Source organism: Schistocerca serialis, chromosome 4, assembly GCF_023864345.2.
Source record: "Schistocerca serialis cubense isolate TAMUIC-IGC-003099 chromosome 4, iqSchSeri2.2, whole genome shotgun sequence".
Classification (NCBI taxonomy): Eukaryota; Metazoa; Arthropoda; class Insecta; order Orthoptera; family Acrididae; genus Schistocerca; species Schistocerca serialis.
In genome coordinates, this window is record NC_064641.1 from 88580516 (window position 1) to 88607541 (window position 27026).

Here is a 27026-nt window from a genome sequence, read left to right on the forward strand (position 1 = left end):
ATCGAGAAAGCCAGTCAATCCCTTACATACTCTTTATAAAAGAGTGGGTGTTTGAGAGAACTGACGGGAGACGCTTATCGAATTACGTCTAGATTCTTAGCGATTCGATACGAGAGTAGGATAACGTTGCTTATCAACTGATGTTTGACATTCCTGCACTCCACGTCGCAGAGCACGCTTGAGGCGTTGGAAATAATAAAACGAGAAGTGATATGGTGCTGGCTGGCGCTATTTAAGTCCCTTGAACGGGCTGAGACAGCACAGCGTCGGCATTACATGTCAGCAGACATGAAGACTCTGGTGAGTACCCGACACATTCACGCAACAAGCAGTATTTGGTTAATTTCACTGTATCCTTATGGTACAGTGTTTCTAGGTCACAGTTCTCTTTTGTCTTAAAGGGAACTTATATTTTACAAGGAATAGAAATTTAAGCAATTTTTGAAGGAGTTATATCTCTAATTCATGCATTAATGCTACATAACACATAAAAATGTCCAACCAGAAAAGCACTAAGACACTTTCATTTATTACCCATTTCATGATATATGATAGCTCAGAACTGCCTATCATCTTTACACGAACTGAGAACGTGCTGACTAGAAAAAGTTGTGCTATAGTATCGGAAACGTGATAGTTGGCAGCTGTGATGTCCTCTACAGATGTTTCCTGCCCTTGTACATTAGACAGCTTGTTTCGCACTGTTAACGATGGAAATATACGTGTAAAATTGATTGATATCATAATGTAAAAAGATACTTGATACTGTAGCTAATGAAGGACCTTGTCACATTAGAATATACTCGGAGAGCAAATATATGAGGTATCTCGAATAGAATTACCTCCGTGCTAACCAGTATAGATTACAAAAATACTGATCACGTGAAGCTGAACTGGTGCTTTTGTTGTGTGACATTCTGAGAGCCATAGGTCAAAGGGACAAGTAGATGCAGCATTTCTTGTCTTCCGAAAAACACTTGACTTCTAGTACACATTCGCTTGTTTCCGAAATTACGAACGTATGTCAAATCAAACGATGTTCGTGACTGAATTGAGGATTTCTTGTATGAATGATAAAGCATGTTATCTTGGATAAAGAATCATCGAGAGGGCAGTAATTTCAGATGTATCTCGGTAAAGTGTATTAGTACACTTGCTTTTTCCTGTTGAGTATCATTAAAAAATGGTTCAAACGGCTCTGAGCACTATGGGACTTAACATCTGAGGTCATCAGTGCCGTAGAACTTAGAACTACTTAAACCTAACCAACCTAGGAACATCACACACATCTATGCCCAGGGCAGGATTCGAACCTGCGACCGTAGCGGTCGCGCGGTTCCAGACTGACGCGTCTACAACCGCTCGGCCACACCGGCCGGCTTGAGTATTAATAACCAGAAAATATTGTTGGTAACCTCAGACATTACGCAGAGTTATATTAACGAAGTAATGTGTAGGAAGTGCCGAAGAAATATTCACTCGATCTTCTACGATTCGAAAATGGTGCTAATATTGCTTTAAATGGTCAGATATGTAAACTTCTTCTCGTAAAAAAGAAGAAGAAAAAGAAAGAAAAACACCCAATTGTCTCTGAACACTACAATATTAGGTCACACTTAGAATCAGTGAGCTCATACAGACATCTGGATCCAACCGCTTGTAGGCTTACGAAATGGTGCCTTCATATACACTCAGCCGTATGTGGAAGATTACTCATCATTGGTAGAATACTTGGAAAGTGCCATCGACGTAATTACTTACAAAACACTCGTGCGACCAAGCTCAGAACACTGCAGCAGTTCGAATCACAACTTTTGTTTTTGTTTCGGCCGTTCGGTTTGGAAGAATGTGGCCTAGTGTTATTTTGCTGCAGGAAGACACCTTTCCGCATTTTTCCGCGAAATTTGGATCTGCCCGCAGGTTTCAATTTAGTTCGCGTCCCGCCACAATAGTTCTCATTGTTCAGAGTTTCGCCTCTTAGGGTGAAGTGAATGGCTAACACGCCTTCCACGTCCCAGAATAGCGTTATCGTAATTTTACCAGGTGATCGAGGACGTTTAATTTTTTAACTCGTGGTGATGATGGGTATTTCCAAACCATGCTCGCAGCCTTACTTTCCGCTTCGTGATGATACACCCACGTTTTGTCTATAGTAATGATTTTGGTCCGCAGCTCGTGGTCGTGCGGTAGCGTTCTCGCTTCCCGCGCCCGCGTTCCCGGGTTCGATTCCCGGCGGGGTCAGGGATTTTCTCTGCCTCGTGATGACTGGGTGTTGTGTGCTGTCCTTAGGTTAGTTAGGTTTAAGTAGTTCTAAGTTCTAGGGGACTGATGACCATAGATGTTAAGTCCCATAGCGCTCAGAGCCATTTGAACCATTTAAGTAACGATTTTCTGTAAGAATCCATCTCCCTCGCCATTATAACGGGCCAAATGTTTACGAGAGACATACTTCCTTTGTGCCTTATGCTGCACTGACAATTATTTCCGTACCGACATTACACATACTTCCCGAAAATTTTGCCAGCCGTGTAAGACCGAATACGCTGAACCATGACTGATAAGTAAAGTATTAGCGCTTTCATCCACTGTGATTCGTCTGTTTTCCATCACAATACTCTCGACAACTTCCAAATTGTCACCAGTTGTTGACGTCGATGGCCTGCCCGACCTATCCTTGTCACATAGAGAAGTTCTTCCCGTTTGAAGCGCTCCATCCGCTTCGTGATAATCAGGTGTCACAATAGGTCGCTTGTGTTCAACGAATAATTTCCGCAGATTTAACACCTTCCGGAAACAAGAAACACTGCTCTCATTTGCATTTTGGTGCAGATCGACAATGGAGCTGCCATGTTTCACGAACTGCCAGAATAGAACAACTAACGCGAGTGACAGAAAGTGACACGGTGAACAGAATTGTTGGAGACGACAATATTTCAGTTCTGGTTACTAGCAGTTTTACCAAGCCCTACGTCGAGAAATCGGGGAAGTTCCTTTATTTTTGACTTTCCCTCGTACATATGACAAGTACTGCCACTCGTATTCCTTCTTCAGAAAAACATCAATGGCAGCTTAAGTCACAGCAGATCATGCTCTTCAAGAAACTACTTAAAAATATCCACTTATAAAGAAAGGGTTATCGTTTTTGGTGTTTGACAATTGCAGTAAAAAAGCCACAGGATTATTTATTTGAGACATCATTGAAGTGATAGAGAAGGTGTTTCCTATGCAAGGAAAATTAAAAACAGAAATCAGACTTCCATGCGGTTTAGAAACCGCTTGCAAGGTAAAGAAATGTTTCATTGCCTTAATACAAACCACTAAGTTCACAATAACTGTATATTTGTACCACTATACAAACAAACAATGTCTTCAGATTTTCAGATTGGTGTGTGTGTCAGTGTGTGTGTCTGTGTGTGTGTGTGTGTGTGTGTGTGTGTGTGTGTGTGTTGGATTCGTACACGCATTAGGTGTGTCCGTGGGTTGTATTTCGTATCATTACTCACGTAATAAATGGTTTGTCATATACGGATAGCTTCTGTTCATAACGGAAGTATCACAGTCTCATTTCGCTAACCAACTGTGTGAAACACCACTGTGACTCGTTTTTGTTACAGGTTCTTCTAGGTGCAGTGCTTGCAGCTGCCTTCGCCAGGCCTGGTGGCATGGCTAAAGATGCACGCTCACCATGTTCACCAAAACGAGGGACATCCGGCGCTGTCATCCTAAAAGACAGAATTGGAGCTGTCGTACAAAAAGTAGATGCCGCATTAGTTAATACTGAATCGGTCCGATCTGAAACGGCCGGCACCGAAATGTCAAATTTGTCTCCTTATCATGAAAAACTTGACAGTTCCTCAGAGAGTAAACTGAACGCCAACCATAAGACAGGTTTCGCTTCTGGAGGCAGAGTGCCCTCACCTAGATTCCCTGCAACGCCGTCAGCACTTAAGGATGCTGCTAGTCTCGAGGAAACTTACAGCTCCGAAACTTCCAACCCGTCTCTTCACCCTGAAAAACCTGACAGTTCCTCAGAGACCACACTGAACGCCAACCGTAAGATAGGCGTCGCTTCTGGTGGCAGGTTACCCTCAGCTAGCTCCAACAGTCCGTCTCTAATGTCGTCAACTCCTAAGACCGCCGCTAGTCTCGAAGGTACTGATAGTTCCGAAACGTCCAACACGTCTCCTTCCGCCGAAAAATCTGATAGTTCCTCAGAGAGCTCGTTAAATGCCAACCGAAAGGTATATCTCGCTTCTGGTGAGAAATTGCCCTCAGCAAGCTCCAGAGCCCCGTCTGAAACGTCATCAACTCCTAAGACTGCTGCTAGTGTCGAGGATATTGACAGCTCCAAAAAGGCCAACTCGTCTCCTTCCACCGGAAAGCCTGACAGTTCCTCAGAGAGCAAGCTGAGCCCCAGCCACAAAATTGATCTCGCTACAGGTGGTAAATTGCCTTCAGCTGGCTACAATAGCCCGTCTGAAATGTCGTCAACTTCTAAGAATGCTGCTAGCCTCCGGAATACTGATAGTTCCGAAACGTCCGATCTGTCTCCTTACCCTGAAAAACCTGACGGTTCCTCAGAGAGCAATCTGAACACCAGTCATAAGACAGGTCTCGCTGTTGGTGGCAAATTACCCTCAGCTAGATCCAACAGTCCCTCTGTAATGTCGTCAACACCTAAGACCGCCGCTAGTCTCGAAGTTACTGATAGTTCCGAAACGTCCAACTCGTCTCCTTCTGATGAAAAATCTGGTAGTTCCTCAGAGAGCACGTTGAATGCCAACCGAAAGGTAGACCTCGCTTCTGGTGACAAATTGCCCTCAGCAAGCTCCAGAACCCCGTCTGAAACGTCGTCAACCCCTAAGACTGCTGCTAGTCTTCAGGATGCTGATAGCTCCGAAACTTCTAACTCGGCTCCTTCCTTCGAAAGACCTTGCAGCCCCTCTGAGAGCATGGTGGACGACAACAGTTCATCGGATCTCTCTTCTGGTGGTAAACTGCCCTTACCTGGCGCTGTGTGTCCCCCTCCAAAATCGCCATCTGTTTCGAATACAAATAATCTCTCGAAATTTCAAGCCTCCGATGTTTCTCAGTCCGACTACAAGGCCAAAGATGACTTACCTGCCAGCAATGACTTTCAGAATTATCCTTTAAGTAACTTGCTAGCTACTTCTTCGGTTAAGACTCAAGAAAGCGTTTTCAAAAGTCTGGATAATATTGCCAGTATAGAGAGCTCTACTGCATCACTCAACAATCCCAGAGCCGATTCGCCTGACAGCACCTCCTTTGGGGATCTCCCTGTCGGCAACGTTCCACAAAGTCCATCTGCTCACCCGCACGCAGATTCTTCTCCTGCTGTCTCCCCTCGCTATCCCACCAGTCATTTTGTTCCTGCTGCACCTGCCACTACTGTTCTCAACCTGAAGGATGCCTACAATTTCTGGCCTTACAGCAGGCTTCTCTACAACCATCCAGCCAACACGTTCATCGTCAGCGTACCTCTGACAGCGATGTGCTCACTTCCCAGCTCTAACAGCGCCATGTCTGGTCTTCCCATAAGCAGTCCGTTTGCTGATCTTCCAGGCCATAGATTCTCACCTGACGTTACTGCTGTCTCCAGCAATATTATGGACGCGGTACAGGGTGCGGTTCTGGCAAACTGGCCGTCCAACAATGCTGTGATTCCACAACAGCTGTCACTAGATGGATTTAGTAAGGTGAGAAATTAGCCTTAAGATTAAACATATAGATTTGTTCTCCTGTGTAAGGAACTTTTACAGCACTCGTTCCTATGAAGAGCTCAACGTTTAAATGCTTACAAAATTTTTTCTGTGCCACAGCCAAGTGGACTGCACATTAGCATGCTTGTGTTTGAAGTACATCTTGAAGTATTACTTACATTGCCATAAAGCAAATCAGAAAAAAATATCCTACTTTATTTGGCTGTGATTAGACAGTTCTACAGTAACTATTATCAATATAATATTAATGTTTACAGCTTAGAGTTAGGTAAGCCTACTTTACATAAACAAATCGAAAAGTAAGGTCCGAACGGGTGCAAAATGGAAACCACAGTAAAAATACTGTTCAAACTCTGCACATACGTGTGGGCAGTGTCTCCACTACGCATGCCGATCACGTCACGTCGCTCTTTTCGGATCTGAGCGCTCAGTGAGCACGTAGAGATGCCTGAATAAAAAGTATGACGGCCCAGTGAGAGATTTCGCCTGACTTCATGCAGCCCACGTAACATAACTGTCATGCATTTCCTTCTTCATGAAAATTCACGTCCACGCTCTGCAGGGTCAATAAAGATGCTCCTGCAGCGTTTCTGATGGGATGTCTTAGATCACTCATAATAAAGCGCGTAATTCGCTCCTTCTGAGTTTCATCTCTGCTGACATGAACCGCTGGCTATGAAGAGAACATTTTGGCACAGACAACGAGCTCTATACCAGCGTAGAGAATTGGCGGAAAGCGCAGGCGGCTGCCTTCTATGACGAGGGTATTGGAAAGTTGTACAACATTACGACAGATGTCTACATCGGAGTGGCAACTACATAGAAAAGTAGGTACAAGGTGTAGCTAACTATTACAAATGAAACATTTTTGATTTTCACAGTGGTTTCCATTTCGGAAACGATCAGACCTTTCTGAAGAGCTCTTTTAGTTATAACAATATTCACAGCATTAGCTTCAGGAAGCAGTCTTGTCTTACATTACATTCTAATCATCTGCCCTCCGAAAGACGTTGATGCATCCAAAACCAACCAAGAAACGCTTTTCTCTGAGTATCATCACCAACGCATTTGGTATACACATTACCTTTGATATACACTACTAATAACTTCTCTAGATTTATTTAAGCATTCCAGTGTTAGCTTGTGGTTGTTGTACGATTCAGACGAAACTGCATAAAACCTAGTCAAACTGTCGACTTTATGTTCTCCTCGATGCTGGTATCCAGTGTTTGTCAAATGACAATCTCACATACACTAAGTCACCAAAATCTCTTTAAAGAAATGGATTGATAGGATAAAACAATATCGCTCCCTTGCTGGCGATAATCGTTTCAGTGGATGTGCAGAAATCCTAGCTTTGGCATACTGATGCTGATTATTTAATAAATCATTTACAGTTGTTTGTGCATTTATTGTAACAATAACAGAAATATAGTCGTTCTCGGCACCAAGAGCTGCATAACTGTTTGTCACATGTTATTTTGAGTATCTGTATCATTTGTTATTGATTTCATAAGAAATTTTTAATTAATATGTCAATAATAATTTTATACACATAGCAATAATTTTAGTGAGTCCGCTTAGGTATCAAGAAATCTACACTGAATGAAGATATTTTGTGGCAAGTCTAGAGGCAGTTTTCATGATTTCAGTGAATCTGTTAAGTTTTACTTTTAATATAGTTCCTGGACCCTCTTGCCTTGCTTTATTAAGCACACGGCAGCACACTCGTCCACTTACCATATCGTAATTTACAAATCGCTGAGCCGCCATAATTTTCCTAGCTACCCCCACGTCCGCTTAAAGATCACTGCAGTAGCCTTGTGCTGTGCCTCTGACTCATCTGGTGCTGCCATATAACAGTAACAGGTCAACCACACACCACTCAACCAAAGATTCTACATTCAAATACAATTGTTAGTTGACATTTCCCTCGTAATATGACAAAGTACTCTCCTCGACCTAGTGAGGAGATAGTAGGCTCTAATTAACGCATCAAAGGAAAACTACTACAAAAATATATCTAGGCTAAAAGCACGAGAAATGCAATTGCTTGTAGCCAATTTTTAACACTCGAAACTCTTACGAACTTCTTTACCGCAATGACTTCATACCATAAGTTACATTATTTCAAATCGTGTTTTAAAAAACTTCCAAAGCATACGCAGGACTCTACGGCAAGAAAAATAAGAATAAAAGTGAGATAGTGTTAATACTTTCATCCTTCTTTACCTCCTGTGCATTACTGCAGATGACTTGTCACTGAGCACATTTATTCTGTGCATGCAGAACACGTGAGGTGCCTAGTTGTTTCCACTGCCCTGTGTGGAATACGTAAGTTCTCGTACACTTCAGTAACCTGCTGTCTTCATGATGATGATGTCCCCAGCGCAGAAAACAGCACGCAGGTCGTGGATTCTTTTTATTGAGGCTGAAATTAACTTGGCAAGGAACTGCTGCTACGAATAAACTGCAACTCATTTGGGATGCCAGTCGCGTTTTTATTGATATAGACGCGAGAAACTATTCTTGATCACAACGTATTAAACATATCTTTCCACAGTCATTATATCTGGCTGAAATAACATGAAATACGTCCTGCCACAGACAACATGTCTGTGTACTGGAACCGTCAGAACTGGAGAATAAAATTACATGAATCAAATACTACTATTACAGACAACATGTCTTACCTAGTGACGGTCGGAACTGTAGTAAATAAAATGCCATGAAACAAATACTGCTATAACAGACAACGTGCCTGTCTAATGGAACGGTCAGAACTGGGGAACCGGACTGCCCGAGACACTTCGCGCGCCCAGCCAGCAAGGCATGACCCGAACGCCATCGAAGTGCATCGTCAGTAATATCGTCTGTCTTTTGTTTTAGTAATACTTTGATTTTAATAATTTTGAAATGGTTGATTGATAGCTGGCTGTTGAGAGACGTTTATTTAAAAAAATGAAGTAATTTGGATGACACGTTTAATTAATAATAGCAACTAAAGTTTAACGTTTTGGCGCCCTACCGCCGAACACAGCAGCCAGTCACAGAGCAGCAGCATCATGCAGGCGGCCTTTCTCATAGGAATGGTACCGAATCTAACATCTGTCACCGGTACCTCATCCCACATTGCGTCATCTCTATGCTTCTTGCATCTCCACTGCCCTGGGAATAGCTTCCTGGAGCCTAATACGATGGCTGAATCAGCCAGAAATATTTCAACTCACGTGGAGGCTTCAGCGCATCTATGTTTCTTTTCGAATGCGGAATGATGGACGTATCAATGTTAATGGACGGTACTTTGAACAACTGAGTCAGGGAAGTGGATTGCCTGGGCTACGCCATGTGTTGATTTGGTGTGTGCTCCCACGGTTAATATACTATGAGGAGTTGCAGTAAATTGACAGGGACAAATGGCGTAATCAGATCCACGTCCACACTACATATTTTCTTCTCCCCGGTTTGAGGAACGTGTCCTGTAAGTCTGGTCGTAACGTTTACTTACGTCCAGTAAAGTTTCCGGGTGCTTTGTGCCCAGATGTGGGGTCTCCACTCGGCAAAAACTTTGGAAAGAGAAAGCTCAGGATCATAAGCAATATGGAACATAGTTATTTCCTGTAATTACGTACACGGTGGTGTCATGAGTGCGCTCCCAGCGCTGTGGAAACTGCCCGGTGTGTGACTTAAGCTGTAACTGAAGTGTGACAAGTAATTCATTCGAAATAGAGCATCTGCATCTGAATATTATGCCCTCAGTCATCATAACCAGCTTCATTTTTTTTTAAATAATTTTGTTTCTGCCTTGTTTCTGATATTATTTCACAACTACATTTTGCTTATTTGCTTAGTTTAGAGGCCGAAGAGCATTATCAGGTGCTCATACACGCTGAAGCATGACTGACATAGTATTACCTGGCACAGTCAAGACTCAGGACACGATCAACATGTACGACCTCACTGTCAAATGATCTTAGTTCAAAGACAGTTCGTGTCCGACACGCATGAGTGCTCGATAATTGGCCTTTGGGTTTGATTCTCTGTATCAGTCTTCTTTCTTATAGGATATGGTCTAAAGCGACTTCCCCTCAAGTTCGAAACTCTTGATCTCACTGTAGAACATACACCCAACGTTCTCGGTTATTTGTTGGATGTATTCCAAATCTCTGTCGTCCTCTGCCATTTCTAATCTCTAAGACTCACTCTTGTGTCATGAAAGTTATCCAGTGCTGCCTTAACACATGTTCTGTCTTTCTGTATCTTCTTTCCGTCGGTCTTTTTCACCCCTCCTCTCGGATCGTACAGAGCACCTCACCATTTTCCATCTTTGCACTTAATTTGAAGCATACTTCTGTAACAACACATCTCAAACGCTTCGTTTCTGTTGTTTCCTGGGATTCCTATAGTACAAACACATGATCCACTTCGATACACCCCCCTATCGCAAACGTACATTTCAGTAATTTCTTCTCCAAATTACGGCTATTTTTTTTGCTATCTAGCACTATCCCTCTACTCGGTTTATTATGTCTTTCTTGCTTCGCCCGTCATGCGGTATTTTGGTTCCGTGGTAACACCAATGCTTTAGTCAGACTACTACGAGGTCCTCAAAATTGGTGGTAAGTTCAGCATTTCTGTTGCACCTCATTTCTTCACTGTAGTTGACGTAACCGTCTTTAGAGATTCAGCAACAGTTTAGATATTTACGATATTTCTCACTTATCGTTCCGACTCAGATGCACATTTTTAATTACATTACATGTTTCGATCACTCTGGATCATCTTCAGTTCTAGGTAGTTGTGTCAGCAACCTGTTTTGTCTACTGAGAACCACATCTCAGAGTACTACATGTAGTTCTGAGTAGACAAGACGGTTGCTGACGCAAATATACGTAGATACAAATGTGCAACGGTGTCGGAACAATAAATGAGAACTATCGTAAATCTTATTACTTTCCTTGAACTAACTGGTTTATGAGTAAAGAATAATGGAATACATTGTGGATGTATAACAATTTTTTGTGAGATACTAGCAGGACTCACGTCGTTATCGGCACAGGTCGGGGGAGTCTACAACGCCGAGGATCCAGAAGACGCTGTCGACGCCGATGTCGACGCTCTACCTTGTGCCGCTATCGGTCCAGTGGCTGAACCGCTGAGACTACCTGCAGACACCATCAGTTCCTCTGCACCGTCGAGCTCGGCACCAAACACTTTCACGTTCGGTGGCGTTCCTGTCCGCATATGGGCGCCACCAGCTGGTCCATCTACTAGCCAGATTGCAGGCATCATCAACTTTGGTAGCTTTCCTCTTCCTACCGCAGTCAAACAGGCAGCAGCACCAGTGAACGCTGTTCAGAACACGATCAACTTTGGTGGCATGTCTGTTCGCTCACTGGACCAACCCGTAACTGTACCACTGAGTGTGACTTCAAACATCATCTCCGTCGGTGGTTGGCCTGTGGTCAGAAGGCTGCTGCACTAATGAACAGTTAACTTGGCGCCATCAGCTTCGCGTGTGTCCCCGTCCATGCATCAGGTGCTGAATGCTGTTAGCTAGTGACTGCGGATGTTTACCTAATTGATTAACAGATCTATCTGTTATGCCATTTCCACAACATCTGCAGTTGTTTTAGAAACAGCAAATGTAAAAAAAATACCTGATTAAATTACAAAATACATCGGCCTCTCAAAGTATCAGAAAAAATTAAGACTGTCCTGTACCATATGTCCTTGCTAGCTGAATAAAAATGCAGTTGTGAGCGGAGTTTAATTTGCGTATTCTCACATGTTCCTTACCTTTTTGACTAATTTTTTTCCACATACGTTTTGAATCTTTTATTGATCAAGACATGAACAGCAAAACGAACAATGCCAACTGAGACTAATCAACCAATACAGAAGAGAAAACATCAAGGCGGACCTGAAGAACATAACCACTCCGTCTACAGGCCACAAGTGGCCCATCGGGACCGTCCGACCGCCGTGTCATCCTCAGAGGAGGATGTGGATAGGAGGGGCGTGGGATCAGCACACCACTCTCCCGGCCGTAATGATGGTATTCTTGACCGAAGCCGCTACTATTCGGTCGAGTAGCTCCTCAATTAGCATCACGAGGCTGTGTGCAGCCCGAAAAATGGCAACAGCGCATTGCGGCCTAGATGGTCACCATCCAAGTGCCGACCACGCCCGGCAGCGCTTAACTTCGGTGAGCTCACGGGAACCGGTGTATACACTGCGGCAAGGCCGTTGTCCACCTTAAGAACATGGAAAGAGGAAATATAAAAAACGTAGTTATGAATCTACGTTGCCAAAGACAACAGAAACAAGGTGATCCACACCATCTCTCTAAAATGTCTTCTAGACCAAAACAGCACACAAAGGAAATATCGAAATAAAAACAACACTGAAGCAGTATACGAGTGATAACTGAAAATAAGTCGGTTATGCTTCATCAAACATCTACATCTACATGGATACTGTGCAAATCACATTTAAGTGCCTGGCAGAGGGTTCATCGAACCACCTTCACAATTATCTATTATTCCAATCTCGTACAGAGCACGGAAAAAGTGAAAACCTTTCCTTTCCCTGCGGGCTTTGATTTCCGTTATTTTATCATGGTGATCGTTCTACTTATGTAGGTGGACGTCAACAAAATATTTTCACATTCGGAGGAGAAAGGTGGTGATTGGAATTTGGTGAGATGTCCATCCAAAATCCTGGGTCAGTTCAGTGAGACTCTCTCCCCTATTTCGCAATAATAAAAAAAACGTGCTGCCCTTCTTTGAACTTTTTCGATGCACTCCGTCAATCCACTCCTATCTGGTAAGGACCCCACACCGTGCAGCAGTATTCTAAAAGAGGACGGACAAGCGTAGTGCAGGCAGTATCTATAGTACATCTGTTACATTTTCTAAGTGTCCTGCCGATAAAACGCAGTCTTTTGTTAGCCTTCCCTACAACATTTTCTATGTATTCCTTCCAAATTAAGTCGTTCGTAATTGTAATTCCTAGGTATTCTGTTGAATATGCGGCCTTTATATTTGACTGATTTATCGTGTAACCGAAGTTTAAAGGATACCTTTTAGCACTATTGTGCATAATCTCACACTTTTCATTATTTAGGGTCAGTTGCAAATTTTGGCACCATACAGATATCTTTGCTAAATTGTATACCAATTTGTTTTGATCTTCTGATGACTTTGCTAAACGATAAAATGACAACCTCATCTGAAAACAACGTAAGACGGCTGCTCAAATTGTCTTCCAAATCGTTTATATAGATAATGAATAACAAAGGGCCCATAATACTACCTTGGGGAACGCCCCAAAGCTCTTCTGATTTACGCGATGACTTTCCGTCAGTTACTAAGAACTGTGACCTCTCTGACAGCGGCTTGTATGGTACAGTGTCAAAGGTATTCAAGAAATCAAAAAATACGGAATCCATTTGAAATCCCTTGTCAACAGCACTGCGGTACGGTGCTCTGGGGTACGGAGATGATGAACAGCACAAAGAACAAACTACAGGAAAGGAAGGGAACGGTGTATGGTGACCAGGAGCACCATCAGGAAACTCTCACGCCAATTAGAATGCGCGATTCAAAGTAGGCGACGCTCGTGCATTCCGTACAACCATGCGGAGAACATCAAGTATAACCCAGACCGCCAGGAGGCGCACCGAGAACTACAGACCACGGAATACCTCGCCAGCCATCAGCAAGGTGTTGCTGGCTGTACCTCAAAATCACGCCTGCTTTTGGTCACGTGTGACGATGGGACAACACATCTCTTGCTGAAATGTAAGTACTTCAGTCAGTCTAGGGACCACTGCAGTCAGTTTCCGTCGGCGAGAGCTGGCCGAATCATGTTCTGCCTGCTTGCAGTCCATCGCTTAAGCTCTCGCCTACATGCTGTTGGAGAAGACTGGGTCACGCCTTTAGAATTGCTGAAAAAGTTGAGTTAATTTTTCCTCTGTTCTATTGTAACCACCAGTTATGTGCAAGCTAATAAAGAAGCTGTTTGCAACATATACTGGGGCTCTCCTCAGTTCATGGATACATGAGAATACATGAATAAAGCAAAGGGAAACAAATGTGGAGGAACTAAAATATGGCCCCATTGACTGATTTTAAATGAAGCTGAAAAATACATTTAAGGATGGCAAAAAATACAAAATCATAGAAACTAAGCCTAGCAGAAACATTTGAGCAGTACCAATGGTCAGAAACCAGTCCAAATGCATTTAATGTGGAAGTAGAAACAGAAAAAAACAATGCACTACCTCAACCTCCAAATCACTAAATTTGACAGTTTATAAATTAGCAAAAAGGAAACATCTACAGATACGATAATACACAAGACATCGAAAGATCCACATTCTCAAAAAATTTTAGCCATTAGATTTATTGCAAACAAGAGTATCAAGAAAGACTAAAGATGATTGTCAATACAGGACAAAATAGTGAATACAACAGGAAGATAGGATATAAACTACACAACACCATCGAAAAGGTAATACAAACAGAAGACAGTAAAATTAAAGCAATGCAGGTACACCAAAGAATATCAGTGACACATATTGCAAAAACACACCAGAAAACTGTTCCCGCAACACTAACACAAAATGGCACAGCAAAATGTATCACAAACAGTTTACACACAAAATTAGTAGCAGCTTCAAAAAACATGAAATTAATATATCCGTCAAGACAAACAGCACAATAGAAAGGACATTAAAAACTGTGACAGAATAGAAAGATAAATACAACAGTTGATGAACATCTGGGTTAATGTGTAATAGCTTCAGACTCTAAATATATATGGACAAATGCAAGAAATTTTAATGTCGGTAGCAAAGAACATGTAGGGGCATTTAAGACTGAACGTACCTACTTCATATTAGTAGCCATCTAACAAAATAAAATCATTAGTTCACAGGGTTAAAACACAATGCGAAGGCATAAATGAAAATGGAAATGCGCTCAATGACCAAAACAGCAATATCAAAACAACAATATTCAAACCCGTTCACTGTTCACCAAAAGGAAAACAAACACACACACACACACACACACACACACACACACACACACACACACACAAACACTCAGTGTCCCACCATCCTATTCCAGCACTGCAATCGACTCTCACCCTCTGCAACACCTATGATTCCGCAGTCAACCTTAAGGTATGTGAGCAACAACATGTGCAATGTGCTACAGTTCATGTTTTATGCATTGAAATGTTTAAATGTGAGCTATTATCTGGAAGAAAACTGTACCATATGCATCTCTTATATACAGATATCGCATGGGTTCATGTGAAAGATATAAAACAGCAATTGAGTTTATAAAACGAAGCTATAGCTGTAAATAGTGAGATTATTAAATGAGCTGCCAGGAATTAGTACAGGTCTCTTATCAAAATGTGCATGACTAAATAGTTTTTTTGTGCATTATAGGCCAATGAAGATACGAAAAGTGAATACACGAAATGCGTCTGGTACACAAAAATAAAGCTTCCACTTGCAGAAACGGAATTTTTGTTTTCTCTAAGGTACAACATAACTGAAACAGAAACTGACAAGCGAATGAGACAAACATCATGGGACATGTGACCAGTATACACCCAACAGGTTTTAAATGAGTTGGCTGATCTGTTGTACATTCCGTTAACACTCTCGGAAAAATCACAACACCAAAAAATAATTAATGCAGAGTAATGAAATTTCGGGAATATATTTGTCTAGGTAACATGTTTAAGTGACTAACATTTCAAGATTGCATGTTAATTAAGCACGCGATACGCCATTGCAAATGTGAATTGCAGGTACATTTATAACCGGTGTAAACGCCAGAATGTTGAGTGCAAGCACGGAAACGTGAATGCATTATGTTGAACAGTTGCGGGATGTCACTTTGTGGAGTGGAGTTCCATGTCTGTTGCACACGATCAGTCAATATAAGTTCGGTTAAAGCTATTTGTGGACGACACTGGAATTGTCGTCCGATGGTGTCTCTCATGTGCTCGATTGGAGACAGGACTGGTGATCGAGCAGGCAAAGGCAACATGTAGACACTCTGAACAACATCTCGGAATACGACAGCAGTAATTGGGCGAGCGCTATCCTGGTAGAAAACACGTCCTGAGATGCTCTTCAAGCATAGCAGCACAACAGGTCGAATCACTAAACTGACGTACAAATTTGCAGTAAGGGTGCGTGGGATTCATCGTCTTAGGGTGGGCGTTCCCCTATGCAAGGCCAACATGCGAAAACGGGGCATTCTTCCAGCCGATGGAGATACATCCTGCGAGTGCGGATAACACAATACTCGGCCCACCTGTTAATATGTCCTCAACTTGAAAACCCTGCAGAACACAAGACCTGATCGAGGGAACCAACAAGGCCATCGGAGTTGCTACCTTCTGGAAATGCTCCTATTATCATACGAAATCGCACGTCAGAACATATTTCCATGTGTAGGACCAGTGTGTCTAGCAGGCAGACAAATCGGTTGCAGGTATTTCAACTGGCCTCCTTCTAAGCAACATACGGACATCACTTCCACCATGGCAGAACTGGATTTCATTAGACAACAGACGTCCATCCAAACCTCCAATGAGCTCTCAATTGTCACCAGTGATGTCTCAAATGCAGGCTACAGGACGTCTGTCTCGAAGCTGTCCTTGAAGTAGCCGATTTTGTGACAGTTCTAGCAGTGTGGTGCCATGTGCTGCTCAGACTGCTGCTGCAGGTGCAGCACGAGACACCAGAGCCACACGCCAGACACGATGGTCTTCCATGTCGGTAGTGACAAGTGGCAGTCCAGAGCCCGGCCTCCTTGCGACCGTACATCCTCGCGACTCACGCTGCCGGCAGCCATGTACAGTGGCTACATTCCTGCCTAGCCTTTCTGCAGTAACGCAGAACGAACTTCCAGCTTCTCGTAGCCCTATACACGACCTCGTGCAAACACAATAAGGTGTTGGTAATAGTGTCCTAGTTGCCTTAAAGGCATTTTTGGCTAACATCATTTCACCACGATCAGTCTCAAAGGTAACTAATGCTCACGACTGTTACAACGTGTATTTAAAAAATCTAATTTGTGTTCTCACAGTCTCGCTTCTTGCCGACTCTTATGCGACTGTCACGAAATTTGAATGGACTTCACCTTTCAGTTGTAGAAACACGCTTACTAACTTTTTTCTATGTCGAAAAACACCTTCTTTGTGTTACCTTTTCTTGCGTTAGTGTATTTTTATTTTGTATTTAACTTTTACACAAGCCACGGTTTGGATGCCATTGTTCCATTTCTCAAGGAATGATTCATCAAGATACAATACTTTTCTCAATCTTTGTGCTTAGCACTTAACAAAAATTACAATAATGAGGTCAAAATAAGTCAAGACCGGACATTACTTGCTTACAAAAAAAATACTGTAATATTTTAAGGAAAGTCATTAAAACGTCCAGAAGTATGCATGTCCTGACAGAAATTAGTAATACAGATAATAAAATTATAACAATACGGAATACTGTGTGTGTAGTGAGTGAAGTGCTATGAAACAATGTGTGTAGAATGTGTGCAGTGATTGATAGTGAGATATGAGTGAACAATGTGGCATTACATTATTTAATAAATTATTTGTAAAAAACGTATTGTACACCAGAAGTAAATATAATGATTGTATCTAACTAGAAGTCCGTAAATATATGTGTACAGGGTGTTACAAAAAGGTACGGCCAAACTTTCAGGAAACATTCCTCACACACAAAGAAAGAAAATATGTTATGTGGACATGTGCCCGGAAACGCTTACTTTCCATGTTACAGCTCATTTTATTACTTCTCTTCAGATCACATTAATCATGGAATGGAAACACACAGCAACAGAACTTACCAGCGTGACTTCAAACACTTTGTTACAGGAAATGTTCAAAATGTCCTTCGTTAGTGAGGATACATGCGTCCACCCTCCGTCGCATGGAATCCCTGATGCGCTGATGCAGCCCTGGAGAATGGCGTATTGTATCACAGCCGTCCACAATACGAGCACGAAGAGTCTCTACATTTGGTACTGGGGTTGTGTAGACAAAAGCTTTCAAATGCCCCCATAAATGAAAGTCAAGAGGGTTGAGGTCAGGAGAGCGTGGAGGCCATGGAATTGGTCCTCCTCTACCAATCCATCGGTCACCGAATCTGCTGTTGAGAAGCGTACGAACACTTCGACTGAAATGTGCAGGAGCTCCATCGTGCATGAACCACATGTTGTGTCGTACTTGTAAAGGCACATGTTCTAGCAGCACAGGTAGAGTATCCCATATGAAATCATAACGTGCTCCATTGAGCGTAGGTGGACGAAACTAGAACGAGCTCTAACATGGAAATTAAACGTTTCCGGACACATGTCCACATAACATCGTTTCTTTATTTGTGTGTGAGGAATGTTTCCTGAAAGTTTGGCCGTACCTTTTTGTAACACCCTGTATACGAATTACCTTATTTTAAATTGATCTAAATTTATAAATACTTCGACATGTCCTATATCCTTGTAAAAAGAGATCTACAGATGAATATAGCTACTACTACTACTACTACTACTACTACTACTGTCAAATGGGGAGAGAGCAGTCAGCCAGCGTAGAATATATCCCAGCGTTCAGACTAAATGATAATATTGTGATTAATAATTTAGAAGTTACAAGCACTTTTAACAATCACTTTCCATGTGTAGCAGAAAAATCTGGATTAAATAATTCCATCGAAGATGGAAGAGAATATAATAAGTATATCATTTAATAAAACTTTAAGAAGCTAGAAGTAGCATCAACAGACATCTGTGAAATTAACAGATTTATAAAAAGTCTAAAAAACGAAAGATTACATGGTGTTGATATTATTTCAAACAGAATTCTGAAAAGTTGTTTTAACTTAATAAGTAACGTCCTTAGTAATATATATATAACGCATCAATGGCACAGGGAATTCTTTTAGACAGATTAAAATATGCGGTTGTTAAACCTCTTTATTAAAAAGGTGGGAAGAACCACTTTCATAATTAACATCCAACTTCCTTAGTGACATATTTTCCCCAAAGTACCGAAAAATTAATTTACTCAAGGGTAGCTTCATATTTAAGTAGAAACAAGTTGCTTTGCATGTTACAGATTAGGTTTCAGAAGAATTGCTGGACTCAGAATGCTATTCATAGATTCACCCACTAAATATTACAGCTCTTAAGCAATACAATTGTACCAGATATTATTTCTTGTGGTCGTTCCAAAGAATTTCGTTGTGTAGATCATCTTACACTCTCAGAAAAACTTAAATTTTATGCAGCTAATGACGTTAAACACAACTCGTTTGAATCATACTTAATTATCAGAATTCAAAAAGGTTTACTGAATGATTCAAACAAGGCTAGCAAGTCAGGCGATATCACAGATGGCGTCCCATAGTATTCAACTTTCAGTCCTCTTCTGTTCCTTACCTATGTGAACAACTGTCCACTTTGCATTCAGCTAGCAGAATTAGCACTTCTTGCATATGATATTGTTGTAGTTGTGGTCTTCGGTCTGAAGACTGGTTTGATGCAGCTCTATATGCTACTCTATCCTGTGCAAAGTTCTTCATCCCTGAATAGCTACTGCAACCTACATCTTTCTGAATCTGCTTGGTATACTCATCTCTTGGTCTACCTCTATGATTGTTATCTCAAATACTAAATTGGTGATCCCCTGATGTCTCAGAATGTGTCCTGTCAAACGATCCTTTCTCTTGGTGAAGTTGTGCCGCAAATTTCCTGTTTCCCCAATCCTATTTAGTACGCCTCCATTAGTTACGTGAACGACCCATCTAATCTTCATCATTCTTCTGCTTTTATTCTCTTTTTTTCTAAACTGTTTATTGTCCATGTTTCACATCCATACATGGCTACGCTCTAGACAAATATCTTCAGAAAAGACTTCCTAACTCTTATATCTATATTCGAGAGTGACAGATTTTTCTTCTTTGGAAATGTTTTTCTTGACATTGGTAGTCTACATTTGATATCGTCTCTACTTTGTCTGTTATCTGTTATTTTGCTGCCCAAAGAGCAAAACTGATTTACTACTTTAGGTGCCTCGTTTCCTGATCTGATTCCCATAGCATCACCTGATTTAACTCTATTACATTCCATTATCCTTGTTTTGCTTTTGTTGATATTCATTGCATATCCTCCTTTCGAAACACTGTCTACTCCATTCAACAGCTCTTCCAAGTCCTTTGCTTGAAAGAATTACAATGTGATCAGCAGACCTCAAAGTTTTTATTTCCTCTTCCTGAACTTTAATACCTACTCCAAATTTGCCTTTGGTTACCTTTAGTGTTTGTTGAATATAGAGATTGAATAACATTAGGGTTAGGCTACAACCCTGTCTCACTATCTTTTCAACTACTGCTTCCCATTCATGCCCCTGGATTCTTATCACTGCCATCTGGTTTCTGTACAATTTGTAAATAGTCACTTTACTCCTGCTACCTTCAAAATTTCAAAGAGTATATTCCAGTCGAGAATGTCAAAAGCTGTCTCTACCTCTAGAAGCGCTATAAATGTAGGTTTGTCTTTCCTTATCTTATCTCCTAAGATATCTCGTAGGGTCAGTATTGCCACATGTGTTCCTACATTTCTCCAGAATCCAAACTGATTTTCTCCTACGTCTGCTTTACCAGTTTTTACATTCATCTGTAAAGAATACTAGTTATTATCTCGCAACCATGGTTTATTAAACTGGTTATTTTCATACCTGTCAGAAACTTCTTCTTGAAGTATGAGGGTATTCCGCCTATCTCATACATTTTGGACATCAGATTGGAGAGTTTTGTCATGGCTGTCTCTCTCTCGAGGCTATCAGTAGTACTGAAGGAATGTCATCTACTCCCGGGGTCTTCTTTTGACTTAGATCTTTCAGATATTTTCGTCAAATTCTTCTCACAGTATCATATTTTCCATCTCGTCTTTATCTACATCCACTTCCGATTCTATAATATTGCTTTCATGTTCATATTCCTTGTATAGACCCTCTTATTCTCCTTCCACCTTTCATATTCCTCTTCTTTGCTTAGGACTAGTTCACTATCTGAGCTCTATCCCGAAAGTCCTATTTAATTTTCCTGTAGGCAGTATCTATCTTTACCCTTACATTTATCCTCTAACTACTTCTGCTTAGCAGTTTTCACTTCATGTCAATCTCACTTTTTAGACGTTTGTATTTCCTTTCCCCTGCTTCATTTGCTGCATTTTTTAATTTTCTCCTTTTATCAGTTAAATTCTGTATCACTTATGTTATCCAAGGATTCCTACTAGGCCTTGTCTTTTTACTTATAATCTGTTGTCATTACTACTTTATCTTTTAAAGCTAGCTATTCGTCTTCAATTGTATTCCTTTCCTGTAATCTACTCAAATATTGGCTATGCTTCCTCCATAGCTCTCAGCAACATCTGTCTCCATAATTTCTTACTTCCTTCCGATTTCTTCAGTTTTAATCTACAGCCCGTAACCAATAAATTGTGGTCAGAGTCCACGTGTGCCCCTCTAAAGGTCTTACAGTTTAAAATCTGATTGCTATATCTCTGTCTAACCATTACATAATCAGTCTGAAACCTTCTGGTGTCTCCAGGTCTCTTCCATGTATACAACCTACTTTTATGATTAAATTATACCCTGTGCAACTTTCTACCAGGTGGTTTCCTCTTTTATTACTTTCCTCCAGTCCATGTTCACCGACTATCTTTCCTTCGGCTGCTTTTCCTACTATCAAATTCCACTCACCCATCACAATTAAATATTTGTCTCCTTTAACTATCTGAATAATTACATTTATCTCATAACACATTTCTTCAATCTCTTCATTATCTGCGGAGCTAGTTGTCACATAAACTTATACTACTGTGGTCTTTATGTCTGTGTTTGGCATCATAGCACGTTCACTACCCTGTTCACAGTACCTTACCCAAATTCCTATTTTCTTATTCATTATTAAACCCACTCGTGCGTTACCACTATTTCACTTTGTATTTATAACCCTGCATTCACCTGACCAGAAGTCCTGTTGTTCCTGCCATCATACATCACTAATTCTCACTATATCTAACCTACCTGCCCAATTAAGGGATCTAACATTCCACTCTTTGATCCAAAGAACGGAAGTTTTGTTTCTTCTGATGATGACATCCTTTCGGTAGTCCCCTCCTAGAGATCTGAGTGGGGGGGGGGGGGGATATTTTACCTCCGGAATATTTTACCTAAGAGGATGCCATCATCATTAAGCCATACAGTAAAGCCGCATGCCCTCGGGAAACAATATGTCTATTTCCTCTTGCTTTCAGCTTTCCAAAGTACCAGCACAGCAAGGCCATTTTGGTTGATCTCACAAGGCCAGATCAGTCAATAATCAAGGCTGTTACCCCTACAACATCTGAAAGGACTGCTGCCCCTCTTCAGGAACCACAAGTTTGTCTTGTCTCTCAACAGATACCCCTCTGTTGTGGTTATATTTACAATACAGCTATCTGTATTACTGAGGTTCACTAGCCACCCTACCAAAGGCATGGTCAATGGTTCCTGGAAAGGGGGGGGGAGGAAGCATATGATATTAGTGTTATAAAAATCCTATTAGAGATATGGGTTGGGGGGGGGGGGTGATGAGATAGTGGGGGAGTGGAAATTCCAAATGACACCAGACACCACACTTGCTAGGTGGTAGCTTAAATCGGCCGCGGTCCATTTAGTACATGTCGGACCTGCGTGTCGCCACTGTGTGATCGCAGACCGAGCGCCACCACAAGGCAGGTCTCGAGATACGGGATAGCACTCGCCCCAGTTGTACGACGACTTTGCTAGCGACTACACTGACGAAGCCTTTCTCTCATTTGCCGAGAGACAGTTAGAATAGCCTTCAGCTAAGTCCATCGCTACGACCTAGCAAGGCGCCATTAGCCTTACATAGTTTGATAGTGATCGTATGAAATGTCTCAACAAGAAGAACGATGTACCACAAGGATCGAATAAAGTTAAGTATTCGAGGAGCTGCATACTTTTCTTATTAGAATTCACTACTTATCCTGTTTCAGAATTCACGCCCGTCTGCGTTAGATAGCTTCCATTTCGGCCTCCTCTATCTACAAGGTGTTGGCACATTTACCAACACATCACCAAACATTCGAGCAGTACTCAAGAATGGGTTGCACTGTTGTTCTATGCACTGTGTGTCTTACGAATGAATCACACTTTCCAAAACCTCTTCCAATGAACCTAAGTTGGCTGTTCCATACTACAGTCCTTATGGGATTGTTCCATTTCATATCGTTTTGCAGCGCTACGTATTGCTATTTAATCGACATGACTGGGTAAACCAGCACAATACTGTTAGTGTATTCGAACATGTTAGCACCAAATATTTAATATGGCTCTGAGCACTATGGGACAAATATTTAATATCTTGACGAACGAGTCAATACACTACCTCAGTGAACAACACTGAATGTGCTCCTCCTAAAGTACACTCGGTCTGCTGTATACTTTGTTCCACACAAAAGGCGTTCACAAAACTGAAACGAATCGGCACACCTGTGAACTATCTCGACATTGTCAACTGCGACATCCTACTGCGCATTTTCTGTCGTAGAGAAACCTTTCCCGAGATGGAACAATAAATATAAAAGCTCATTCGTCCTCAGTTCTAATCATTTCCTAGTTTTTTTTTGCAAAATACTGATTTTTTCGTAATAACAAGATATAAAACTCATAGGAAGAGCTCAGACTTTATAAATATCAAATGGTTCAAATGGCTCGGAGCACTATGGGGCTCAACTTCTGAGGTCATCAGTCCGCTAGAACTTAGAACTAATTAAACCTATCTAACCTAAGGATTTCACACACATCCATGCCCGAGGCAGGATTCGAACTTGCGACCGTAGCGGTCGCGCGGTTCCAGACTGTAGCGCTTAGAACCGCTTGGCCACCCCGGCCAGCTAAATATTATTGTTTAAAATCTTTATATCTCAAACCAAAAAAATCAATTTGCAGTTACTGCTCACAATTTAACAATTTATTTTTACAATCGTTTGATAAAGTTTTTCTCCATAACCCATACAAATTATAAAAATATGTGTATATATGTTCCGCATCTCCACCTAAACCACTGCACCGATTTCAGCCAAACTTCGTTCACATATTATTTACTGTCAGAGAAACACTAAGGGGGTAAGAACCCACCTGTCAGGCTGGGGGTGAGGGTGAAAAAGTTGTGTAGCCCACGACGCGAGAATACAGTGTATGAGAATGAGCCTTGCAGCTAACTTTACACATAATTTCAAACCATTACGAAACTTTTCTCGCTGACGACCATCACAAATTAATGGAAAGAAAAAAGTTTATCGCCAACTACATTTTAGCTGTTCATGCAATAAAACTTCCACATGAAGCATGACATTCTAATTTATTATTTATTCACTACTAATTGTATTCGTGAAACATTTTGCTAATAGTATCCTCTTGTATCACTAAATGTACCATAAAAATTATCTCGTTGGACGACGCTTAGTTAAGGAGATATGACTTCATAAACATTGCAAGACGTTTAAATATATTATGCAGGCAGTTTCCACATCTGCCACTGAACGTATCTAGAAAAATGTCTAATTGTACGACACATGACTCACGAGATGCGATGTCATAAACAATGAGCTGCGCGAAAGCGAAACGGCAGGGCGAAATTTCCTACACAATAAGCTGAAATATATGTACCAACATGCGTGAAATAGGTTTAAAATGTGTGAAATGTATTTGACACGTTTGTATGTGGGAAAACCAATAGATTTACTCACATCAAACCCCTGCAACTATTTCAACCAAAGCTGACACACTCTTTAATTACAGTCTGTAAAGAAATACTGTAGGTGTGAGATCCATTAGCCTCCTACTGGGGTGAGAGTGATATCGTGGGGAGAGAAGGGAGGACAAGGAGATGGACAGACAGAGAGGGTGAAAGAGACAGGAGGAGGAGGAGATGGGCAGAGACAGTAGAGGGTGAACTGCACAGATAGAAGAGGAGATGGACAGAGAAAGGTAAAAGAAGATGAACAGAGACAGGACGAGGAAGAGATAGGTAGAGAGATGGGGGAGATGAGCAGACAGAGGGGCAAAAGGATAAGGACAGAGGAAGGTGGACAGAGAGAGGGGAGAGGAGGGGATCGGCACAGAAAGGAATGGGGAGGAGGTAATCAGGAAGGGGGGGGTGGGAAGATATGGACAAAGAGAGTGGGAGAAGGAGATTGGCAAAGAGAGGGGGAGGAGGTGATTGAAGTAGAGGGGGGAAGAGGAGATGGACAGGGAGAAGAGGGTGGAGCAGATGGACTAATAGACGAATGGAATAAATAAATGCCCCGGTAACGCCGGCTTTCTCAATTTATCATTAAATAAGCATTACTAAATCATTTCAAATGTCGACGACACACTACGTGAACGTAAAAGTAAAGCTGTTCCGTTACAAAGTGTAATTCCCGTGGAAAGAGTAATTAGTATTTATCGGGTTGCAAAATAGGTTATTTCATCTGGCAAAAGCCGTGTAAGGAAGATTAAAATACGAATATTAATATGAGCAACCTATCTGAAATTTGCTGTGTGACTCTTAAATTCTGATTTGAAAGGCACTGAGAAGACATTTTAGGTGTTAGCTTCTGTCCCTGGTATTTTTTTCTTAAGCTTCGACACGGAAACCTGCTTATACGTGTTAAATGATTTTACAGTTGCGGAAGACAGATTCTTGCACCTGGCAGGTAAGTGGGTGTTACGGTGACAGACAGCAAGCCTTTAGAAACACTATTCCATAAGCACTTTCCTCCAGACGACACTGCCCTGTACCTTATCACTGTGGATGTTGAGAGTTTCTAATTCAAACTGTGTCAAGACAGTGGGATGGTGTCGCAAGTCTTAGAATACTTTTCGGAATCCGTTTCCGGCGTTGAAGCAATGGGAGAAGATTGAAAACTGCTTCTCACCTAGCGTACCACCGTCTCTAGTGCTCCCCAACAGTTCCTACAAAAGAAGTATACCTAGTGTTCTCCACAACGGCTACGTAAATGGGTTTGTGCTATGAATATAAGTGATCAACTCTCCATGTGTTGTACTAAATTTGTAGCTTACTATACGAGAATGAAATTATGAGAGATGAACAGAAATCAGACAGTGCTGTAATCCGTACATTGCGATTTAAGCATTCAACATCAGTGCCGCAGCATCACTGACAGAAACTAAACCAGCTGCAAACATGCTACTTAAGGGTTTGGTAGATAATCAGAAAGGCAAACAAGAAAAGGGTACCGTTGAGAACAGGGGAAAGGTTCGCCAACCCCTTAATGCACCGTGAATGAGAGAGTGCGTGTTTGGGAGAAGTGACGGCAGACGCTTATCGATGGCAGGTCTACATCGCTAGCGATGCGATACGAGAGGGGGATAACGTCGCTTATCAACCCGTGACGACATTCCTGCACCCTCCAGCGCTAACCACGCGCGAGACGTTCGAAACTATAACCGAGAAGCGATATGGTGCTGGGTGGAGCTGTTTAAGCCCACAGAGCGGGCAGAAACAGCACAGTGCCGGGTTTCTCCTCCAGCAGACATGAGGACTCTGGTGAGTACCGGACACAGCCATGCAACAAGTGGTGACTTGGCAGTTCCACTGTTCTCTTCTCACTTTGCAGTATTCCGAATCCATTGAGTTCCTTTTTGTATTATAGGAAACACTCACTTTATACCGAATAAGTCATTCAAGTACCGTTTTTCGAGATTATGTATCTTAAGTGATTCCTAAGCACTATACAAAAGAACAAAATCAAAGAAGAAAGCAGTAAGATCTTCATTCATTACTCTGCAACACTTCATTATAAATGGTGATGTACGATTGATAATTTTATTTCCACGATCGGTTTAGAATTTTATACGTATCGATTGAAAAGAAAGTTGTTTGTTAGTGATCGAAACGAAATAATGTGATGGTGGGTTGTCCTCCACTAATCTTTCCTTTATTGGGAATTACACAGGTTTGCAAAATACAATCTACATAAATAAGCAATTAAGCCGGCTCACGATGATCCGATTAGTTGCAGGTTGCCTATCCAATGGCTTCCAGGCGCAACAATAGTTTGATTTTCAGTGTTTCGTACAGTCATTGACCGAATTTTAAAATTTTTAACACTGCCACAATCTACTCATTAAGAGGTATAATATTGTGCTACA

General features: G+C 41.6%; 1 protein-coding gene across 1 annotated transcript in view; it reads left to right on the top strand.

Annotated features, from left to right (window-relative positions):
• Window positions 1-288: 288 nt before the first annotated feature.
• LOC126474264 (mucin-17-like) overlaps window positions 289-27026 on the top strand; it is a 123556-nt gene continuing 96818 nt past the window's right edge. Inside the window, exons 1-3 of the mRNA XM_050101729.1 lie at window positions 289-300; window positions 3615-5717; window positions 10801-11205. Coding sequence (XP_049957686.1) covers window positions 289-300; window positions 3615-5717; window positions 10801-11205 — 2520 coding nt within the window. The remainder of the gene's footprint in view (window positions 301-3614; window positions 5718-10800; window positions 11206-27026) is intronic.